General features: G+C 39.7%; 1 protein-coding gene across 1 annotated transcript; it reads left to right on the plus strand.

The window, feature by feature from the left end:
• The first annotated feature begins 452 nt into the window (after nucleotides 1-452).
• On the plus strand, nucleotides 453-22,032 carry LOC133425219 (grainyhead-like protein 2 homolog). Its single transcript, XM_061715950.1, has 15 exons — nucleotides 453-696; nucleotides 1,659-1,845; nucleotides 2,568-2,969; nucleotides 3,071-3,126; nucleotides 3,993-4,251; nucleotides 4,336-4,447; nucleotides 7,455-7,549; nucleotides 14,379-14,537; nucleotides 14,639-14,696; nucleotides 14,900-15,039; nucleotides 15,129-15,166; nucleotides 19,716-19,798; nucleotides 19,890-19,975; nucleotides 20,087-20,151; nucleotides 20,807-22,032. Exons 1-15 carry the CDS (start codon nucleotides 683-685, stop codon nucleotides 20,919-20,921), a joined length of 1,869 nt encoding a protein of 622 aa, XP_061571934.1. The 5' UTR covers nucleotides 453-682; the 3' UTR covers nucleotides 20,922-22,032.
• Nucleotides 22,033-22,708: the final 676 nt, after the last annotated feature.

Consider the following 22,708-nt stretch of genomic DNA (forward strand, 5'->3'; position numbering starts at 1 on the left):
GTAGTGGTAGCAGTAGTAGTATTAGTAGGATTCGTAGTAGTAGGATTTGTAGTAGTAGTATTAGTGGTGCTAGTAATAGTATTAGTGGTGGTAGTAGGAGTATTAGTGGTGGTAGTAGTAGTAGTAATAGTAATAGTATTAGTATTAGTGGTAGTATTAGTGGTAGTGGTAGTAGTAGTAGTAGTAGTAGTAGTAGTAGTAATAGTAGTAGTAGTAGTAGGAGGAGGAGGAGTAGAATATTTAAACAGTTCATTTACATATTTCATAATAAAATGTATTACTTATCGTCTAAATCATTTAGGTGTGTTTGTTTTAAACCCCGCCCCTCGCTCTTCATCCACCAATAGGAGGCCACGGTGATACCTGTCCGTCTAATCCAACCAATCAGCAGCGGGCTGGGGTTCCGTGTTTTATCATGCCTCTTCAGGTGTCTTTTATCTGCACTACTTGTCTAAACAGATGACAAAAATACCACGTGCTACAAATGTAATCCTGTTGCGCCATCACCGTTGTTTTCCCTTCCCCAGCCACAGGAATATGTGTTAGTGTAGTTCCCTCGGCGTGTTGACCGGGGAGTGTGTGGAGCAGGTCCCGTGGTGTGTTCAGGGTCCGGTACACTCACCTGCAGCTGCAAACACCGTCTTTGTGAAGCGAGTCCAGGAACGGATCCGTCCTGGAGGCGATGGACCTGGACAGGTAAGAGAAGCTCCAGATCAGGGGAAAGCTCCACTTCGATACACTCTGTCCACATTCAGCTGAAAACTAGTGTATTATGCGGCATTACTGTTGTATTTGACTGTAAAACTTTTATTTAATCCCTTTATTTAACATTATACAGTGAAATTAAAATGAAGTCTTTACTCTGTGCTTTAAATGCATCAGAGAAATGTTTTATTTATTAAAAAAATATAAAATATAACAATTTAGACACAGCTTAAAGGATAGTACTGTATTCAATCATCAATCAATCAAATTTTATTTATATGGCACCTTTCATCCAGGTACATGAAATACAAAGTGCTTAACATTTTGACTGAAAAATAAGCATAATAAAAATACAAATAAAATAAAAACTGAGAGACCAATGCAAACTGACATACAATATAGTTAATTAAAATGAAATAATGATAAAAGTTCAAGAATTAAGGCTAAAAATAATCAGTCCACAACAATAAAATATAACAATAATAAAAAAATTACAAGAAATAGATAAATAAATAAAACAAACACCTCTAAAAAATGTGAAACAGAATAAAACTATATAATAGTATGCTACATAAAAGCCAGACCAAAGAGATGAGTTTTTAGTTTAAAAATGTCCACATTTCCAGCTCCTCTCAGATTGTATGTATTAGGATATAACCGTTATACAATATTTCACTTGACTGTGAATTTTGAAAGGAAATGCCCTCTTGTTCACTATTAATAATTAATTCTATTTAATTATCCCCAATTAAATCAGTCTTCAGTTACCTTGTGTTATCATTCAACAGGGATCTCAGCAGTCCAAAGTAAACCTCACATGTTGTTGGCAAGTACAACGAATGTTAGTGAGAACCAGCCTGAGGCAATCCTACTGGTTTGGCAGAGCGACAGGGGCGGCTTTCATGTTACAGTAATGTTTACATTCTCCTGCCTTTTGTCCATCCACTTCACAGCAAGCGGCTGGTGGTGGTGGTACCGAACGAGGTGTCGACGGCCTCCAGGAGAGTGTTCAACAGCGAGGATGAGGCCTGGAAGAACTACCTGGAGAACCCGCTGACGGCCGCCACCAAGGCCATGATGAGCATCAACGGGGACGAGGACAGTGCGGCGGCTCTGGGGCTGCTGTACGACTACTACAAGGTGGGGGGAGCTGGTTTGTCACCACGGTGATTAGGGATGGGCGGTATGGACTAAAAAATGTATCACGATAATTTCAGGCATTTATCCCGATGACGATAAAAATGACGATAAAAAAAATACCAATTCAACTCCACCTTTGTAACTATAAATCTATCACCACATTCAGTCTTTGGAGCCCCCAAAACACTGCTCTAAAAAGAATACTAAATACTACTAAACTACACCAAATTGAATTAAATTAAATTGATAAAAACCAATTAAATGAGTCCACCTGTACTGCAAAACTGTAATGACTCAAGCTCCTCGCTCTCAGATCCGCCTTCTGTCATCGACGGGAATTTATCCTCTTTCTTTCTTTCTTTCTTTCTTTCTTTCTTTCTTTCTTTCTTTCTTTCTGGCTCATTTCCTTCCTTCCTTCCTTCCTTCCTTCCTTCCTTCCTTCCTTCCTTCCTTCCTTCCTTCCTTCCTTCCTTCCTTCCTTCCTTCCTTCCTTCCTTCCTTCCTTCCTTCCTTCCTTCCTTCCATAAATCCAGCTTTACACAAAAACATCATCAACGGGAATTTATCGTTTTTATCGCGAGATGACAAATTCTTACCGTGGGGAATTTTTTTGACGGTTTATCGTGAACGGTAAAATATCACCCATTCCTAACGGTGATACAAAAAACTGAAAATGTCCATGCAGTTGGCTTATATTTTTTTCTTTTGTGTTTGTGTGTCAGGTTCCTAGAGAGTGGAAACGCTCTTCCAGCGGCGTTAGACCCCCAGATGCCTCTGCTGCTGGGTCCGATAGCTACGGCAGCCCGGACATGGTGGATCATCACTGCCAGGCTCTGACCTCCATGCCTGTGAACCTCTCCCTGCACAGCTCCCAGCATGCAGCGCTGGGCCTCGCAGGAGACGCGAGAAGAGGAGACGGTAGAGACGCCAGAGACGCCGTGGGCAGCGCACCTCTGGCTCTGGTCAAAGCAGAGAGCCAGGCGTCCACCCCGGCCTCCTGCTCTGCTGGATCCTGCAGAGAGGAGCCGCGGCGGCAGAGCTGCTACGACGCGTCGCTGACGGCGTTCCTGAAGGACAAACAGAGCAGCGGCGTGGACTATGAAGCAGCAGCAGCAGAAGCAGAGGTCAGACAGGTCACCGGAGGCCCATGGTACCACGTACAACTCTATCTCATATTCAGATCCTGCTTTTACTTTGGAGACATGCATATTGTAATTTGTCGCAGGTCGTCCAGAGAAGTGGTTCCTCCGAAGCCGTCACCCTCCAGTGCAGCTTACCAGTGTAAGTGAACGCAAATACAGTAGTGAAACTGCAAATGGAGACGCTGACATTTGTGTTCACAGAGCATATCCTGATACGAGTTTCAGTCCTATGTTTAGCCAACAAATGACATGTAACAAGGCCGATACTGTGTCAGTCTCTGTCGGCCTTCCGGTGGATTTCCTTTTTCTGTTCTCATTAATTTCCTCAAACGGAGGGAACAATGTCAATTTGGAGGACTGATTTTTAGAAGCTAAACAATCTGACTATAAGCCGCTACTTTTTTCATAGGTTTTGAACCGTGCAGCTTATACAAAGGTGCAGCTATTCTGTGGATTTTTCTTCCACCACTCCGGGCGCTCTAACCGGAATTAGAATCAAAACTAAGACAAAATAAATGCAAAGAAGAATACGCTACTTTCTTCTTTAGCAGATAGAAGTAGAAGCAGATTTCAAACAGATAAATAGATAAATAAATACCGGTTATTTTCTCTTGGTTCTGTCCCGTTTTAATCAGCAAAGTTGCTGCCGTGTTAAAAGACACTGTTAGGAAAGGATCTATTTAGGTACAAACATGTACATCATTTACAGTTCAAAATCCTTCTGTACATGTAGTAAATATCTAATCTAACAACATAAATATCTGCGGCTTGCTTATCTTTTTTTTTTTTTAAATAGAGCGGATGCGGCATGTATATCTTTTTTTAATTATTTTTAAAAAAATAGAGCGTATGCGGCTTATATGCAGGTGCAGCTTATAGTCCAGAAAATACGGTACTTACCCTGTGTTGATGGCTGACTGGTTACTTCATCGCTGCTCCCTGATCCTGATCCTGATCCTGATCCTGATCCTGATCCTGATCCTGATCCTGATCCTGATCCTGCAGCAACAGCTTCAAGTACCGTCTGGATGCCAGCATGTCTCTGAGGCCGCGGCAGGGAGACGGGCCCATGGCGTACCTGAACCGCGGCCAGTTCTACGCCCTGACGCTGTCGGACGCCGGCTTCAGATCGTCCCTCGGTCAGCCCAGGAGAAACGCGTCGGGGAGAGGAGCGGCGGCGTCACGCGGGCCGGACGGGAACCCGTCCAGCAGTGAGCAGAGCGGCCTGGGAGGCTCGGAGCTGCAGCAGGACAGTATCGTACAGGTGAGGAGGGCAGGTGAGGGGCTCTGCTTCCAGAAGAGTGACAGGTTCTGGTTCTCTAACACTAACCATGTGCTCCTGCTGCAGAGTGTTATCATGGTTGTGTTCGGGGAGGACAAATGCAGAGATGAGCAGCTAAAGAACTGGAAGTACTGGCACTCCCGCCAGCACACGGCCAAGCAGAGGGTCCTGGACATAGGTGAGACATCTGGTCTGAAACAAGTCATAAATGATACTTTAGTTTAGTTATTACAGTTGGTTCTGGGTTCTTGGTGTCTTTAACATCGGCCTTTCTGACGGCCAGTTTTTACGGAAGAGTATTAGGACAAGGCAGGAAAAATAAATATAATATTTTAGACGAGGAAGATTTTTTTTTCATTATACACTTCGAGAAAAAAGTCAAAATGTCGAGATTAATGTTGAAATACAATTTCGAGAATAAAGTCAAAATTTGATGACGATATTGATTTGAAATACATATCCCACATATGCAGTTGCATAACTTCAGAAACGTACCCTTAACGTTCCACTACAAGGATGTAAGTTAGTTATTTACAGCTGCTGCTGCAGAGCTGTCAGTCACTCTAACTGGATTTGATGGAGGAGGAGACATTTACACTTTATTCACCAAATTGTATTTCAACTTTATTCTCAAAATTTCCACTTTATTCACAAAATTTCCACTTTATTCTTGAAATTGTGTTTCAACATTAATCTTGACATTTCAACTTTTTTCTCGAAATTTCAACTTTTTTTCTCGAAGTGCACAATAAAAAAAATCTTCCCCTCTCAAATATTTTTCTCCTGCATGGCCCTAATACTCTTCCGTAAGGTTTAAAACTTGCACTTCAATACAAAAAAACCCAACAAAAAACAAAAAAAAACATCGGCCTTTCAGTATTAATGGATTAGAAGACAAAACAGAAGAAGTGTTGAGGTTCCAGGGTAAACCCGCCAGATGGGAACCTCTAACAGGGCTCAGCCCAAACACCTTGCATGTCTCCTATACATGGGGTAGTGCGACATTTCCTGCGGTTTAAAAAATGCCCAACTGCATAAAAGGAGAGGAAAAAGACAAAAACCTCCGCTGGACCTCTTCATTGATGGAACAACAAGGCCCGGACCATCTCATCGGTCCATCTATCGTTTTTCATGTAATCTCCATCTTCATCAAATGCACTTTGAGAAGTGAAGTGTTTCTGGCCCAGATGGTTCTAGTTAGTTGTGTCCAGGACAGTGATGTATGTTCACGTCACAGAGCTGAACATGATAAAGGTTCCTGAGACAGGCCTCGCTGATCAGGCCCCAGCCTGATTAGATGTGTGGATACTGAGAGGAAGCAGGTGGCAAACCCGCAGCAGGTTTAGAGGAGTACCCCTGCTCATATCCCCAGGTGAAATCTCTTTCGATTTGAATAACAGTCGGTCCCGAGTTTCCCACAGGAGCTCAGTGAAGAGGCAGCCAATGGGCCGGCATTTGCATAGACGTTAACAGGAGGGATGGGTGGGGCTCTGGATTGTGTCCATGTCCCGCATGTTCAGCCGCAGACAGGCCTAAACCTGCGGCCTAAAACTCAAAGGAATGAACGCGCGACGTCACACACCAGGATCTTTTTTTTGTCCTGACTGTGCCAAGTTTATGCCATCGCTGGTGCTAGCATGGACTTGCCATAGTTTGATAAGAAAGTGAAAATTATATCTTTGCAGAGAGAGAATTAGATTTTGTAGTACTTATTTGGAAGTGGAATCATGGGGGAAAGTACGGCGGGGTTTATCAGAAACCCAGAGCACGCCCTTCCTGCTTTCTTAGGAATTAAGAGGCTGAGCTGCAGCTGTGTGTCGTACGTGTGACCGCAGTCACCAGCAACCACAAGCCCTAGAAAACACAGGCTTTGTTAGTTTACTGGTCTGGGTTAGTCAGATGTGTGTTAATGCAATGCCAAAGAAGCAGGACATCAGTAAGGACCTTAGGACGGTCATCGTTGCTGCTCATCAATATGAGTAGGCCTGTGTTGAAAAGATTGATTTTCCCATTCTAAATCGATTCTTATATTAATTCCTAAAAATCAATTCATATGTCTAAAGATCGATTATTTAAATTTTTTTTCTCTCATCATTACATTACAACTTTTGTTTTTTTTTGTTTATGCCCAAAAAAGGAATGTTTTGTTGGACGCGAGCATAACTAGTGCCATGTTTTTGCATTTAAATATATATATATATATATATTTAAATATATATATAAAAATGTAGTTATAGTGGCATAAATTGTCTATATTTCATTATTTTATATACTGTCTTGGGGTTACATTTGCATAAAATGCTGAAAACCAAATTCTCATAAATGGGAAAAAATGAAAGCGATTTCATACGTCCCCAATGAACTGGGAGGTGATTGGTCCTTACAGCATCAGTAGCTGCCAATACTTGCTGTTGAATCTTATTATAATACTAGTATTAATATGTTGCATAACTACACAGTCATATAATTCATGCAACAGCTGAAAAAAACGTTTAAATAACAATAACCCAAATCAATATCAGAATCAAAACGAATCGGATCGAATCAAAGCGTGATAATCGATACTGAATCTTGAGAATCGGAATCGAATCGATTCTTGACATTTTAATCGATCCCCAGCCCTGAATATGAGTATGGTTATAAGGCTTTTTTTTTAATGTATCATTTTACACTCAGAAAAATGATTCACAAGTTGGTATATTCAAGAAAATCATTTACCTCAATCTGGATCTGCGACGAGCTTTAAAGCTAATGTGACATGCTTTAAAGATCATAGCTTTTTATTATCTTCATATGTCCCCTTTCACAAGTGCTGTGACGCTCCAACTCTGGATCTCTTATCTTAAAACGAAAGAGGAAAGTCCACTCCCACCTGCTCGTCATCCAGATGATTCACACTGCCCCATTAAAGTCACCTCATAACCCGTTGGACCAATAATTGATCCCAAAGGTTCTGATTGGCTCTCTGATAAGTAATTTGCAGAATGTACAGCAGTACAGAACCTGGATTGCAGTGATGTATCAGTATTAATCAGATAACTGGGATTGGGATGTTAATCATGTTTACAGGTACAGACTGCTGTATTGCAGGAATGTAGATTTTAAGTTATTTTATTTTCACCAATTTGAAGTGCTCAACCAGGCTTCCACATGTAATACTCACTGGAATACTTTTCCCCGAACAGCGGACTACAAGGAAAGCTTCAGCACCGTTGGGAACGTGGAGGAAATTGCCTACAACGCTGTGTCTTTTACCTGGGATGTCAGCGAAGAGGCCAAGGTAAAAAAAAAATTTAAAAAAAAGGAAAATAGAATGTTACAACATTTTTATTGGTGCAAAATTCTCCTGTATTTTATGAAAATAGATTATTTAACAAAGCTGGAGGGTTTGTCCTGAGACAGAAGGAGCATGACGCCTGGCAGACTTTAATAATGCATAGGGAGCGACCCTGAGAGCAGAAAAGGGGGGATAAAAAAAGAGAGTTGGATTTCATCATTGTGACAGCAGGATGTAAATACTCCCACACCCACAGAGAGACAGTTCTCAGGGTCTTGTGGGCCGATGGTTCACATTCTTTCATGAGAAGTCCACTAACTAAACGTTTGTGATATGAAGACGGAGTGGAGCTACTGTACATGTAACCGGGGCCCCTGGGGGTCCAGGGGCACACACTAAGATCCCCAACAAACCAGTTGAAACTTCTCTGTCTCTAAAGTTTGACCTTTTTGTCCTGATTAGTGGCCACTTTGATCGTCTTCGGGAGTAAAAGCCCAATAGATTCTCCAGCAAAGCACAATATTCAGTGTTTCTAAACTAAGATCATGTGGCAAATGTACAAAACCTCAGTTTTACCTATGGTTTTAACTTTAATTATTTAATTATGGTTATTTATACTTGGAATTAGTCAATGTAAAATATTTGAAATCCAACTTTTTGTATACAGCGTTAAGAGGAAACTACCATTGTACTGGAGTTTAAACACCTCCCTGGTGAAATCATGGTGCGCGTCTACGCTGCTCCGGTGGTTACACTCATCTGTGCACAACTGTTGTGGTCTAATGTGGGAGAACATGGTGATGTGCTCGCAGCTAGGCCTGTGTTGAAAGAATGTCCCGATTCTAAATCGATTCTCATACTAATTCCTAAAAATCAATTCATATGTCTAAAGATCGATTTTTTTATTTTTTTTCTCTCTCATCATTACATAACAACTTTTGGTATTTTTTTGTTTATGCCCAAAAAAGGAATGTTTTGTTGGACACGAGAATAACTGGTGCCATGTTTTTGCCTTTAAATATGTTTAAAGGTATGAAAACATTAAAGTTTTCAGTTATAATTGCATAAATTGTCTATGTTTCATTACTGTATATACTGTATTGGGGTAACATTTGCATAAAATGCTAAAAACCAAATTCTCAAAAATTAAAACCGAAAACGGAAAAAATAAAACCAATTTCATCCGTCTCTGTTTCCTCCCTGGATCTGTTTGGTAATTCTGACCCACATGATGTTTCTGAAAGCAGTTCTATCAGCATTCTGGGAGGTGATTGGTCCTTACAGCATCATTAGCTGCCAATACTTGCTGTTGAATCTCATATAATTCATGCAACAGCTCAAAAAACAGTTTTAATAACACTAACCCAAATCAATATTAGAATCGAATCGGATCAAATCTTGATAATCGATTCTGAATCTTAAGAATCGGAATCTAATCGATTCTTGACATTTGAATGGATCCCCAGCCCTAGTCACAGCCATTGGTTCCCCGTCAGTTGTTCCCCAGGAAGGATTTACAACATCTTACAGTCTCTAGATGCCAGATTTGAAAGATCCTGCGTTAAAAAAAGGCTGGGGGGGCAAGTATGGATACATTAGAGAGAGTTTTTGAATTTACACCACATGCACATGATTCATCTTTGAGGTGGAGGGATTTACTTCATATAACACGGAGATCCGTTTAAATCTCCTGGCTGGAGTCATAACCCCCACAGTTCATTTAAGGCTTTGAGAGCCTTAATCTACATCAACGAGGAAGTGGATAATGAATAAAGAAGGTCTACCTGCCGCTGTAAGAGGTGGATCAGTAATAACACCTGATCTGGAACATTGGATTCTAGTCTAATTTGGAAAAAGGGAACAATTGTCCATGCGACTACTCCGGTTTTATTACTTTTACACTTTGAAAATGGCAAAAAGTGTGAGATTAATATCATTTAGGAAGCATTTTGCTCTCATTGCTTCTATTGTTTTAATTCAGAGTGACAAGTTATGATAGTATGACTTTAGTTTATCATGTTTCTGCTCGTAACTGGAACTAATATCTAAAACAGTTCTTCCTCCTGGACCTGGTCCACACCCACACTTTTACACTTCTTTTCAGGACTTAAAAAAAAAAAGTTTTAGTAGCAGGTTTGCATCTGTTCGTCCTGCAGGATACAGATCCTTATTTTGCATCATCACCAGCCTAATCATTAAGGCTGGGGATTGATTCAAATGTCAAGAATCGATTCGATTCCGATTCTTAAGATTCAGAATAGATTATCAAGATTTGATCCGATTAGATTGCGATATTGATTTGGGTTAGTATTTTTAAAACTGTTTTGAGCTGTTGCATGAATTATATGACTGTAGTTCTGCAACATATCAATACTACGGTAGTATTATATTGAGCTTCAACAGCAAGTATTGCAGCTAATGATGCTGTAAGGACCAATCAGCTCCCAGAATGCTGATAGAACTGCTTTCAGAAACATCATGTGGGTCAGAATTATCAAACAGATCCAGGGCAGCAAACACAGGATCTATGAAATTGGTTTTATTTTTTAACACATTCCGTTTAATTTTTTTCCATTTTCAGTCTATTTCGGTTTTAAATTTTTGAGAATTTGGTTTTTAGCATTTTAAGCAAATGTAACCCAATGACAGTATGTAAAGTAATGAAATAAAGACAATTTATGCAATTATAACTGAAAACTTTAATATTTTTATACCTTTTAAACATATTTAAAGGCAAAAACATGGCACCAGTTATTCTTGTGTCCAACAAAACATTCCTTTTTGGGCATAAACAAAAAAATATCCAAAGTTGTAATGATGAAAAAAAAAAGATATTTAGACATACGAATCGATTTTTAGGAATTGATATAAGAATCGATTTAGAATCAGAAAATTGATTTTTTTTTTTCAGCACAGGCCTACTAATCATGTATTTTCTGACCGAGTGCTTGGTAAACGCTAACAGCAGCAGCCATCAGAAGCATCCAGATCCAGAGATGCTTGCCTGGTATAGCTAAGAATAATGTTGTGTATTAATATCTCTACTCTCAGATCAAGGGTGCACTCGTGCACTCGTGCACTCGCTGCTGTGAGGAAAGGCAAGGCTGCGCTGCACTCAGTTTCTCTGTATGTTTCTGTGCAGTTCTGCCTGGAAATGTAAGTTTCCTAACATAATTGAATGTCTTGACCAACACAAGGCTGATTTATTAAGTGGACATGAGACGGTTTCATGTTTGTCTCTTTCGGCATGTGTTTTTCCTGTTGCACAGCAACCAGCAGCAGCATCCTTATTGAAACTTCCTGTAGCATGACTCTGCTCTCCTACTTGTTTGTGCCTGCTGTGGGCCGGACGGCACTGAGCAGCCACTTCACAAGTGACCTCATGAACTTTTATGCCTTTTTATGAAGGCATTTGAATGCTCTCAAATGCAGAAAGAAAGAGGGAAAAAAAAGCGCCTCCTACTCTCATCCATCCAGAGATGTGTCCGGGATGCATGTGGCGCTCGTGCAGAAGTGTAACCAGCTCGGGTCTGTGGAGGTGTGAGTTCGTGGAGGTGTGGAGGTGTGTAGGAGGCTCTTTTGAGCTCCAGGCTTGTGCAGCAATCAGCCTCACCTCTGCAGGTCCGGGCACGATGCTGTTGAAGCCGTGTAGTGGGAAAACTGCTGGAGGAATCTCTGCCGTTATTCGTGTCTTCTGACCTGTTGCTCAAGCTGTCTGTCCTGTTTAACCGGAATATTCAACAGGAGTTTATGGCAATACGTGAGGTTTGGCATCCATCATGGGAATTGTTCTGCTATCTAAATAAACGTGTGAGATAACAGCGCCTAATGCTGTTTGCGCTGCACACTGAAAGAGTCAACAATAAGACGACTGCTGTGTAATTTGATGTACAGTAGTAAGTCCTGTTTTTGTTCCAATATTCAGTTTGGGACGGAGCCGTTAATTCCCAAAGTTGTGACTCTAATGGATCTGAAACAACATTAAGCTACTGAACGTTTCAGTACATGTACATGAGTATCATTCATTCACATGTGCATTTTCACTTTAAATTTGAGGCTTATTTTGTCATTTATTTTGTAAGGCTTTTGAGAAATGGGAGCTGTTCAGGCTGACTCATGACCCTAGTGCCCCTCATTCATCACTGAGTCAGGTCGGGATTCATGTAGGAACAAAGATCTCTGTAAAACTCTGTAGTCTGTAAAACTGACTGAAACTTGACCCATGAAAGGCAACTAAGGGATTATTCTTGTAAAAATAGACCCAGGAGCAAATTTACCAGTCAAGTCAGTCAAATGTTTCCTAGTACTTAGAAAAAGGAAATGAATGGATGTATGTGTTGTTTGTGAAGAAGGCCTATGTCCCTACCCACTCACGCCGCTTAGCTTCGTGACTTGTGCTGACAAGATTAAGGGACTTTTCTCACATTTGCATTTGGTTATTTAGCGGAAAGTTTTATCTGAAGCAACTTACGAGAGGAACAACAATCGAGCTGCAAAAGTGAGAAGTCCTGGGATAAACATCAAATACTACAGCTTTTAAAGGGCAGACATCAAGATAAAGGGGTAGATTAGTGTGATAGTTGTTAGGGGAGGAGGCTTTCTCTGAAGGGATGAGTAGATATGGACCCCCCTCCAAGTGTTACTGAGAAAATGGGCTGATTTGGGAAGCGGGTGTTACAGTCTTTTTATTTATTTTTTTATTCTTTATTTAGGTATGGCAGTGAATATCACAAAGTAAAAGCAGTAATATTCTTATCCGCCATCCAGTTTTTTCATTTTAAGTAAACATATTAAGAGATAAGAAAAGGAAAAAAGAAAGAAAAAACAAACTACAAACAACTCTATACAATCTGGGAGAGACAGACTATAAACATAAAACCTCCATACAGAAGAAAAATAACATGATTCTCAGTTGGGTGGAGAGGGTGGAGACTGAGATAATAATAAGGATACTGATAAGATAGTATTAGTATCGGTCTTCAGACCATTCAAGAATGTGAGGTAGAAGGAGGAGAAAAACAAAACAAGGTAAGGCACGTTTATTTGTATAGCACAATTCAACACAATGTAATTCAAAGTGCTTTACATCAACATTAAAAGCGGCAAGACACAATTAAAACATGAATAACAAATAAAATGAAATAAAATGATTAAAAAAAGAGGTAAAATAATAGAAAGCACAAGTTGTTAAAAAGTAAGGGCAGTAGAGTCCAGCAGGTACACAGTGATTTAGGATGCCTCAACTCCCGGGCCTCTACCCCAGCTTTATCTGTACACCCGTCAATGCTACAGTGGAGTCGCCACACTCAGACTTTTCAGTTTTTTCCCTTTGTTTATTTCTTATTTTCTTTATATCTTTATTTTTGATAAGTTTTATCTATTTAATACCTCCACAAATTCTGGGTGCAAAGGCTTCACATATACAACCCAGTTCATCCACAATTTTACAAACTAATCTTTCTGGAGACGGAGGCTAAATGTAATCTTTTCCATCATATATATATATATCATTAACTAAGTTAATCCACTCCTGTATTGTTGGGGCCTTAGGGAGCCACCAAAACAGGAAATCAGTCCTTCCCAAATAAAGTATAGAGAACTCGTAAGTCAGATCAGCATTAAATATACGTGTCAGTGTCCTGTGAAGCTCTTTCCAAAAGGGTTGTATCACTGGGCATTCCCAGAAAACATGCCAGTGGTTTGCTCCCTGAAGCCCGCACTGTCTCCAACACTGTCTGTTTTTGTTATTAAACTTTTTATTGGAGAAATAAAGTCAGTTATACAAGTTGCACATCATTACAGTATCAATCGAGTATTTTTTTTTTCATAAAAAAAGAAGTGAAAAAAAGAAAAAAGGTGGAGGAGAAAATAATAAATAAATCAATCAATGAATAAATAAAACAAATCATCAACCAAAATGCGATGTACAGTCAATCAAAAACTAATACCAAATAAATAAAGAAATTAAGAAGAAATCAAAAAGAAGATGCATTTGTAAGGGGATGGCAAAAAAAGGGATTTTCACTTTTGTCCCTTGACCATTCTGAGAAGTCACCTTAAAATACTAAATACCCCCCTACAGAAGAAATAAAGAAATATAATAAAATAAATAATAAAAAAAAATTCTTTGGTACACCATTAGCACAAGTTATCGGTTGACAACAATAGTTATAGAACCAATATATACATTTACCTCATGTAAATTCTTTGACCTTCATATATATCTGTAAACAAAACCTTTGGTTGATAACTGTACTGATAATAATAAAACAAAATATAATTGTAAAACAGTAAAATATTGCATCCAAGTAGGCTATAACTCTTATGAAAAGAAAAAATGAAAGAAAGTTAAGAAAAATAGCAAACAAACAGATGAACAGAACTATTTGAGTGGAGTTAGGAACTGGGGTTTGTTTTAATTATGCATCATTCAGTAATATATTTAGATGTTGTGATAAAGCTTATCCAGTTTTCCCAGAGACTATCAAACTGGTTTTGTTCCTGTCTTAAAAAAGTTAGCTTCTCCATTTTAAAGATATCCCGAACAACCTTAACCCGATCTTCACCTGTTGGAGTATTATTTGACAACCAGTTCCTTGTGATAGTTTTTTTGCAAGCTAGTGATAAAATATTGTGTAAGTATTTGTTTTCAGGCCCCTTGACAGTGTCCGGTATTAAACATAACATAAAGTTTCAAATTTTAATGGAATCACAAAACCGTCTTTTTCTATACTTGTTCTGACTGCAGAATTCCTCCTGTAATCCTGGAGAGGTGTCCCCCACTCTACACTAACAATTTCAAACCACATGCTTGTTTTATTGTGTTTTTCAGGTGTTTATCTCGGTGAACTGCCTGAGCACGGACTTCTCCTCCCAGAAGGGCGTGAAGGGCATGCCTCTGCTGATCCAGATCGACACCTACAGCTACAGCAGCTGCAGCAGCAGGCCCATCCACAGGGCCTTCACGCAGATCAAGGTCTTCTGCGACAAGGTGGGGACCGCCGCGGGAAGAATCAGCCTTCTGCCAAACAAAACCAACCAGAATTTCAAGAAAACAAGCTCTCTATATAATATATGCATAATGTTTTTCAGGGTGCTGAGAGGAAGCTTCGCGATGAGGAGAAGAAGCAACTCAGGAAGAGGACAAAGGGTGAAAACATTGTGTTGTTTTTATTCTTCTAATAAAAAAAATGATGAAAATGTTCTTTTCAAATAAAATTCCCTGAAAAATTAGTGTAGCTGAGAGGACAGGAGGTGGTTTTAAAAACCAAGGCTAATTTAATCAAAGCACATCATGTGTAATTTGCGTGGCTACCTGGAAAGGGATGCTGAGTTTTCGTCTCTCTTGATTAGGTAAAAGTGGCAGCTCGGGGCCGACGCCTCCCATCATGAGGTCGGACAGCACGCTGCTCAGAAGCGCGCTTGACCTGGATTCCCAGCCGGTCCTCTTCATCCCCGACGTGCACTTTGGAAACCTGCAGAGAGCGGGGCAGGTGAGGGGCCGCGTGCAAAGGAACCATCCACATGCATCTCTGCACACCAGCTCCATGTTTTCACCATGCTTCTTTACGCTTTTTTGCAGGTATTTGCCTTCAACAGTGATGAGATGGTCCGAGACAGGTGAGTATCACGCTGGTGCGGTCGAAACTCTCCCCGTGAGCCACCATCACCAGCTCACCATCAAACCATGAGCATGCAGCTTGGGTTATTCATTTTTGATATTGGAGAATATCTGTGATGTCGTGTGAAGTACGTGTGAGGAGTAATGTGTTTTAGCTGCAGTTGGGTGGTCACAGCGCTCTGGTTGGAGTCAGACCGGAAATAAACTAACGTCTCAGAATAAGGAGAAAACTTTCACCATCTAAAACAACTCAAACCTCATAAATTTGATAGCAGTTGGAGCAAATCCTCAGTTAGAGTTGTGTGCAAATGTTGGTTCCCCTTCTTTTATGTTGTGTTTTTTGTATAAAATATAATAAATATTGTAATTTCAGATAACGAACAACATTTTTTTTTCTACATTATCTTTATTTGGTTTTCAAAATTCTTCCAATGATACACAAAAATCAGGAAACATCAAGGGCATCTGAATTATTGTCCAGCATTGGAATCATATTTCCTTACAAGGCAGGTATTTATGAGATATCATAGAGCAACACTCAGTTTAGTTTTATATGAGAAAAGGAAAGAGAAAAAATAAAGAAAGAAAAAATAAATGAAGAAATAAAACCCCAAACATAACAAGAAAGTAACAATAATCAAAACAACAAAGGTTTCTCTATTTTTCAAGGGTTAGCCCAAATTATTTCACCATTGTGCATCTTTCAGAAATACAAACTCGAATGTACAATTCACACAGAATAAAGAAATCAAGTATCAAAAGAAAGGACATTATTTTAGAACACTGCAGAGGATCACTAGTAGCTACGCCTGACGAACAACATTTAACTTATTTCCCACTATGCCATTACTCATTTAACAACAATGAAGTGAAAAAGATATGAGCAAACAAAAAAAGTCATGTGGTTAATTTGAAGTCACCCCAACAGCTAGTAGATCCATGTTTAGGAGCAATAACGTGAAAAGCCCCTTCTTGTAGGCATTTACCAGACTCCTGCAGGTGGACTTTAGCCCCTTCTTCTCATTGATGTTCATTTAGGTTTTCTGTAGTTCACTTTGGCTCAGCCTTCCCCAGGTCCCACCTCAACATTTCATCTGAGTCTTGGCCTTTTCTTTCTTTTTTTATTGACATTCAGCATTAGACATTCACATCCGATACATCATGTATGCATACATCATACATCTTTATGTCCAAACAATGAAAAGAAAGACAAACCACCAAAAACTACTATGTACGAGTATGTACAAGTGGGGAGTGATCTTTTCAACATAACACAATCATTGACTTATATATAAAATAAAATCAGGCCTATGGAGCGTGATGTAGTTGACCCAGTTTTCCCAGTATGAGGTGAATTTCTCCAATTTATGATTAATAAATGCCGTTATATTCTCCATTTTATAAATGTCCATTGTAATTTCTATCCATACCTTTAAAGTCGGGCTCTCCTGTGAGAACCATTTCCTTGTAATAGTCTTTTTACCGGCCACTAGCAGGATATTCATTAAATGTTTATCTCTTTTTGGCCAATCCTGAGGTTTGTGTCCAAAAAACATGGTCTTACTCTCAAGGGATATTTCACATTTGAGGATGTCCTGTAGGGCTTTGTGCATCTCTTTCCAGTAATTCTTCATAACAGGGCATGCATTTTGACTCCCACAGTTTCTCCAACAGACAGAGGAGTTAGTATCATAATGAGACTTCTGGGAGGGTTTAATAAAATACCTCATCAGACTTTTCTAGGACTGGGGATCGATTCAAATCTCAAGATTCGATTCCGATTCTTAAGATTCAGAATCGATTATCAAGATTTGATTCCGTTCGATTCGATTCCTATATCGACTTGGGTTAGTGTTATTAAAACAGTTTTTTGAGCTGTTGCATGAATTATATGACGTATTAATACTAGTATTATATTGAGATTCAACAGCAAGTATTGCAGCTAATGATGCTGTAAGGACCAATCAGCTCCCAGAATGCTGATAGAACTGCTTTCACAAACATCATGTGGGTCAGAATTATCAAACAGATCCAGGGAGCAAACAGAGGACGAATGAAATTGGTTTTACTTTTAAACACATTCCGTTTTAATTTTTTCCATTTTCGGTCTATTTCGGTTTTACATTTTTGAGAATTTGGTTTTTAGCATTTTAAGCAAATGTAACCCCATGACAGTAGTAATGAAATATAAACAATTTATGCAATTATAACTGAAAATGTAATATTTTTATACATTTTAAATATATTTAAAGTCAAAATCATGGCAGTAGTTATTCTCGTGTCCAACAAAACATTCCTTTTTTGGGCATAAACAAAAAAATACCAAATGTTGTAATGTAATGATGAAAAAAAAATTCGCTCTTTAGACGTATCAATCGATTTTTAGGAATGAATATGAGAATCGATTTAGAATCGGAAAATCTATTTTTTTTCAACACAAGCCTAGTCTTTTCCATCCAAACTAGGAGTCTTGCCCTTTTCAAATACTTTATGTCTCCGTCTTCAGCCAGCTGACGAGTAGCACGGGTCTCTCTGATGTTTGCACGTTGCAGATAATTGTCCTGTTGCAGGAACGCGCTGTGATCAGGGTTAAGCTCCGGGATGACTCTGGTGTTCACTAGAGTTCCCGGTTAAACGGACAACTGAGTGGCTGCAAGGTGTCCAGGTCCCAGGCTGAAAAAAGAGGACAAACAAGCAAACCCCCCCCCCCATCATCAGTAATATGATGTTATTCTTCTGTTTTTCCCTCTGGGGGTGTTAACACACCTGAATGCCGGAGTGCCTGTCGATCAATACATCAAGCCCTGATGTGTCGTTGGACCTGTTTTTTTCTGAAGTTGTATCTGCCAAATACGGAGCCCAACCTTTTAATTTATGTAAATTATTTTTACACACACACAAAGTGAAACGTAGTCTTGTCAGAGGAGGTCGTAAACTTTTGCACTAGGTGGTTATTTACTTTATTACTACATCTTCTCTGCTGCAGAGCGCCTGTGTTGTAATTATCTGCTGCAAAAGTTTAAAAAGCACCAACGCCCTCATGAAATCAGGTCAACTTCATGGAGATCTTTTGGCTGGAAATCTCTTATCAGATCTTTTATTCCACCTATCAGATCTTTCACCATCCGGGCTCCTCCAGCTGCTGGAGGTTACGTGGCTCCCAGCAGGACAACCACCACCACCGGTTCTGGGACTGTCCAAAAGTAAATGCTTTCTGGCATAACATCCATTCAGAGTTAGTGATGATTTTTGGGTCAGATGTTGTTTTTAACTACTTCCTAACAAACTTCTTTTTGGGTTTGATCACTCTGTATCTATGGTTGTGGAATCAAGATACCTGTTTGGTTTGCTAAGTGTAGCTGCGCGAAAAGCTATTACCAAGAAGTGGCTTAAAGGAGCTTGAGGCTGTTTTTTTTATTTGCAAAATGTGCTGCAATTCGGTCCCGATTTTCCCGCGCTGGGCTGCGGATGTGACGTCACATGACGCTGCATGCACGTTCTCCCCGTTCTCCTGTGCCGGTGTTGTGCCAAAAAGTGATTGCCTGCCAGAATCTGATTTCTTCTGATTTTTGGCCACAGGAGCGCGCACAGCAGCCCGTTGAGCGATAGCGCTAAAACGTCAGATTTTCAGATTAAGAAGCTCAAGAATGAGATCAAGTCATATTTAGGCAGAAACAACTTTTCATTAACTGTATTTGGCCTTCAATCAATTTTTGGCAGGTGAAAATGCCTATTTTGTGTTGTAATGGTCCTTTAAAAGAGTTGAAAGCAATCCTGTGAGCTCTAGTGTTTATATTATGAAGCTCAAAAATGAGATCAAATCATATTTAGGTAGAAACAACCTTTCATTAACTGTATTTGGCCTTCAATCAATTTTTGGCAGGTAAAAAGACCCATTTTCAGGGGAGAAATCAGATTCTGGCAGGCAATCACTTTTTGGCACGACACCGGCTTCACTGTTGGCTGCAGTACCCCCAACGGCCGTCGTGGTGAAGGGTGGCGATAGAGAGTCTCATTTCTTAAAAGCAGCCGCAAGCTCCTTTAAGCCAGACGCTCCTTCATTAGACGATTGGTACGACATCATTTACGATATCTTTGTAATGGAGAGGATAACGTTCTCTATGAGGCTGCAACAATCCAAATTTGAAGCAATCTGGGAAGATTTGAAAAGTTATATTTCCCTGAGATTTGTCCTTATATAAAGTTTTTGTCTTTTTTCTATTTATCTTAATGTAAACTCCCCATGTTTGGAAAAAAGAAAAATAAATCTGAGAGGTTTGACTTGTTTTGCATGGTGAACGTTTTCTGGACCATGGTCTCTGTGGCCCACAATTATATATGTTGTATATTACATTTATTATATATTAAAATGCATATATCTGCTTTAGGTTTTTACCAACTTGTTATTAATCATTAATATGTATGCAGACAAAAAAAAACAAAAAAAAACAAACACGTTGATGGATACGCTGCATCCTTATCGCGCTCCATTAGAGAACAGAAGTGAGTTCAAACCACCATGTGTGCTTGTGTGTCCGTGTTGATCAGGAACGTCGCGGTGAAGATGCCCGACCAGGAAGATGGCGGTCAGCCTCTTTCCAAAAAGTCCAAGGAGGATCAGGAAAGGAAAGGTAGCCTTTATTATATGTTAAGTTAAGTTGCCTTTATTTTCATTACTGGACTAAATGAATTCAACGTTTGGCCTGCTTCTTGCTTCATCAGTTCTCCTGTACGTGAGGAAGGAGTGTGATGAAGTGTTCGATGCTCTCATGCTGCACGCTCCGACGCTCAGAGCTCTGGTGGAGGCGGTGAGTGTTGCTGGAGCAGGACTCCGTTAGATCAGCAGGATGGACTGAAGTCAGCTGAGGGTCGCGGCTGAGGCGACGTTAACGCCTTTCACCTGTACTCTGTCCTCACAGATCTCTGAGAAGTACGCAGTGCCTGTTGAGAAGATGGCCAAGGTTTACCAAAAAAGCAAAAAAGGGTAAGAGACTCTGCAGGAACCAGACTCAGAGTTTGGTTCTAGCCAGCAGCCCCGAGAAACCCAACTGAGACAAGTGATTTCAGCTGGAGAGATGATGCTGACGGGAATATCTTTAGTATCTTTGTAGACGCAATGGAAATTTGGCCTGGAATTTGTAGAAAAGCTAAAAGGCAAGGCAGGTTTATTTGTATAGCACAATTCAACACAAGGCAATTCAAAGTGCTTTACATCAACATTAAAAGCAGCAAGACATAATTAAACAGTAAATAACAAATACAATGATAAGAAAAGAGGTAAAATAATAGAAAGGAAAAGTTGTTAAAAAGTAAGGGCAGTAGAGTACAGCAGGTACATCTCATTCTTACAATGGCAAGAATTATGTTTCTATACGGTCAAAACGTACAAAGACCGGGTCAAATACAGTATTACAAAAGTAATCTGTAACAATTTGTGCGGTGAATTAAACCAATTTGACAATTCTACGTCACAATACCTGCATTCAGGTCTCATTTCACACAACTGACGAGAATTATGTTTCTATACGGTCAAAAAAAAAATAGATGAAAGTTACTCCATTTTTGTTCTGACTGGAACATAAATGAATACGCCACATGACCAATCAACTGTTTCTGCTCTTTTTCCTGTGTGGTGTCAGAGTGCTGGTGAACATGGACGACAACATCGTCCAGCACTACTCCAACGAGGACACCTTCATCCTGGCTCTGGAGAGCTCGGCCGACTCGTTGCGGGTGATTCTGTCAGAGATCTGAGCGTGGTGCCGTCGGCCCGCTTTCACCCGTCATCTCGTTGGGAGGACCGGACTCGTGCAGAACTCCCGAGCGTTGTCGGCCAGCTTAGAGGGCGGAACCGGACTGCAGTCTCTGTGGGCCAACTAGCAGCCTCAGTAGGATTGGCTGCCCTTTGTGAAACTTTGATTGAACCCCTACCAGCAGACAAAACGCTCACACGCCCATCCATCCATCAACTGCTGCAGCTTATCTTTAATAAGCAGCCCGTAGGTTTTGCACTGCGAACACAGACTTGATTAAATCTGAAACCTTCAGGGTTTGTTTTTTTCCCAACTGAAAGCATCTTTACTTGAAAACACTAAGCAATTCCTGCTGATTTTCTTTTTTTATTTGAATTTCTTTTTTGTTCAATCTAGTTGCAACCAAGGTTTCAAACAGCAGGCGGCGCTGGTGTGTAACTAAGTTTTACTGACTATTCCCTGTTCTCTATACTGTTTAGTGGGGGCTGTAAATGAACTGATCAAATAAGGGAACGCTTTTTGTTGCACAGGCATTCTTCACCGGCGTAGGACGGTTCATGGTTGGGGCTCACGGTTTTGTATTTTCAGGGGTCAAAAGTTCCGTTAGTGTCTTGATTCTGTATAGTGCAGTCAATGCATTCATTTTTAACCAAACTTCTTTATTGCGTGTGTGTCTGTGGGTATATGTATGTATATATATATATATATACAGACACACCAAATGGCGCCATTGAAATAAACATTATGGAGTTATCGTGCTGTTGTTTCAGGATCTATGGTACGAGGAGCCGCTCTGGAACAAGACTGCCAGTCTCCAGGATGCTGTTAAACTGTTTTGCTTCCTCTCTCTCTCTCTTTCTCTCTCTCTGTATGTTTATTGCTCTTCCTCCCGACAATGAGACTGCAGTCATTAGTATTTATGACATTACTTATGTAAAATTGCGTTTACACAGTCTTCTTCTGGTGCCATCAGACCATCGGAGCTTCACAGTGGAATGCTGTACTCCAGCTCCCGTCTGTGTTTACACTCGATTCACTGACGCCTTCTGTATCTTCATGTTTTATGCACTGTGATGTACAGTCTTTTAAATGAACCAATAAATATAGTTTTATATGCAGCTGCTCATCTCTGCTCTTTTGCTGCATCAAATATGGTGTAACATCGCAGTCCTCGGGGGCAGTTTAATGCCCTGGTTGGAAAAAAAAAAAAATGTATTATTCAAAATAATACATTTTGGATTGTAGTTTGAAAATTTTCTTCAGTTGTATTTGGTCACAATATTTCTACAAATTTTTCTTACAATTTGGCCAGTCTGGTTTCTAGTTGTTTATATTTAGCTTCTTTAAAAAAAATCCTTTATATTTATACTTGTGTATTTAAATACTTGATTTTTTTTTATTTTATTTTTTAACAGGATGGACATTTCAGTACACTGAATACTTTTATGTGGTTGTACTGACAAATAAACTTCTTCAGTCTTGGCATCAAAATGTAGGTAAATGGTTTTCTGCATTAAATTCTGATCTTGATGTCGAAAGTAAATCAGATTATAGACCCGAGATAAACACAATATGCTTGTAACTGCCGTATTTTAATTCATACATAAAACTAATACATAAGCTTACTTCCTGAATGTTTAAGATTTTAAAGTATTGGTCGTTTATTAATGTTTAAAACCTTCAGCTCAAAGTGGATCATGAAGACAGGATCATAACACAAAGTGGTTTTACTTGCCTTTATTCAAATAAAGTGTCTAACCTAATGTATTTAACCACATAAGAAAAAGA

Source organism: Cololabis saira, chromosome 3, assembly GCF_033807715.1.
Source record: "Cololabis saira isolate AMF1-May2022 chromosome 3, fColSai1.1, whole genome shotgun sequence".
In the NCBI taxonomy this organism is placed as follows: Eukaryota; Metazoa; Chordata; class Actinopteri; order Beloniformes; family Belonidae; genus Cololabis; species Cololabis saira.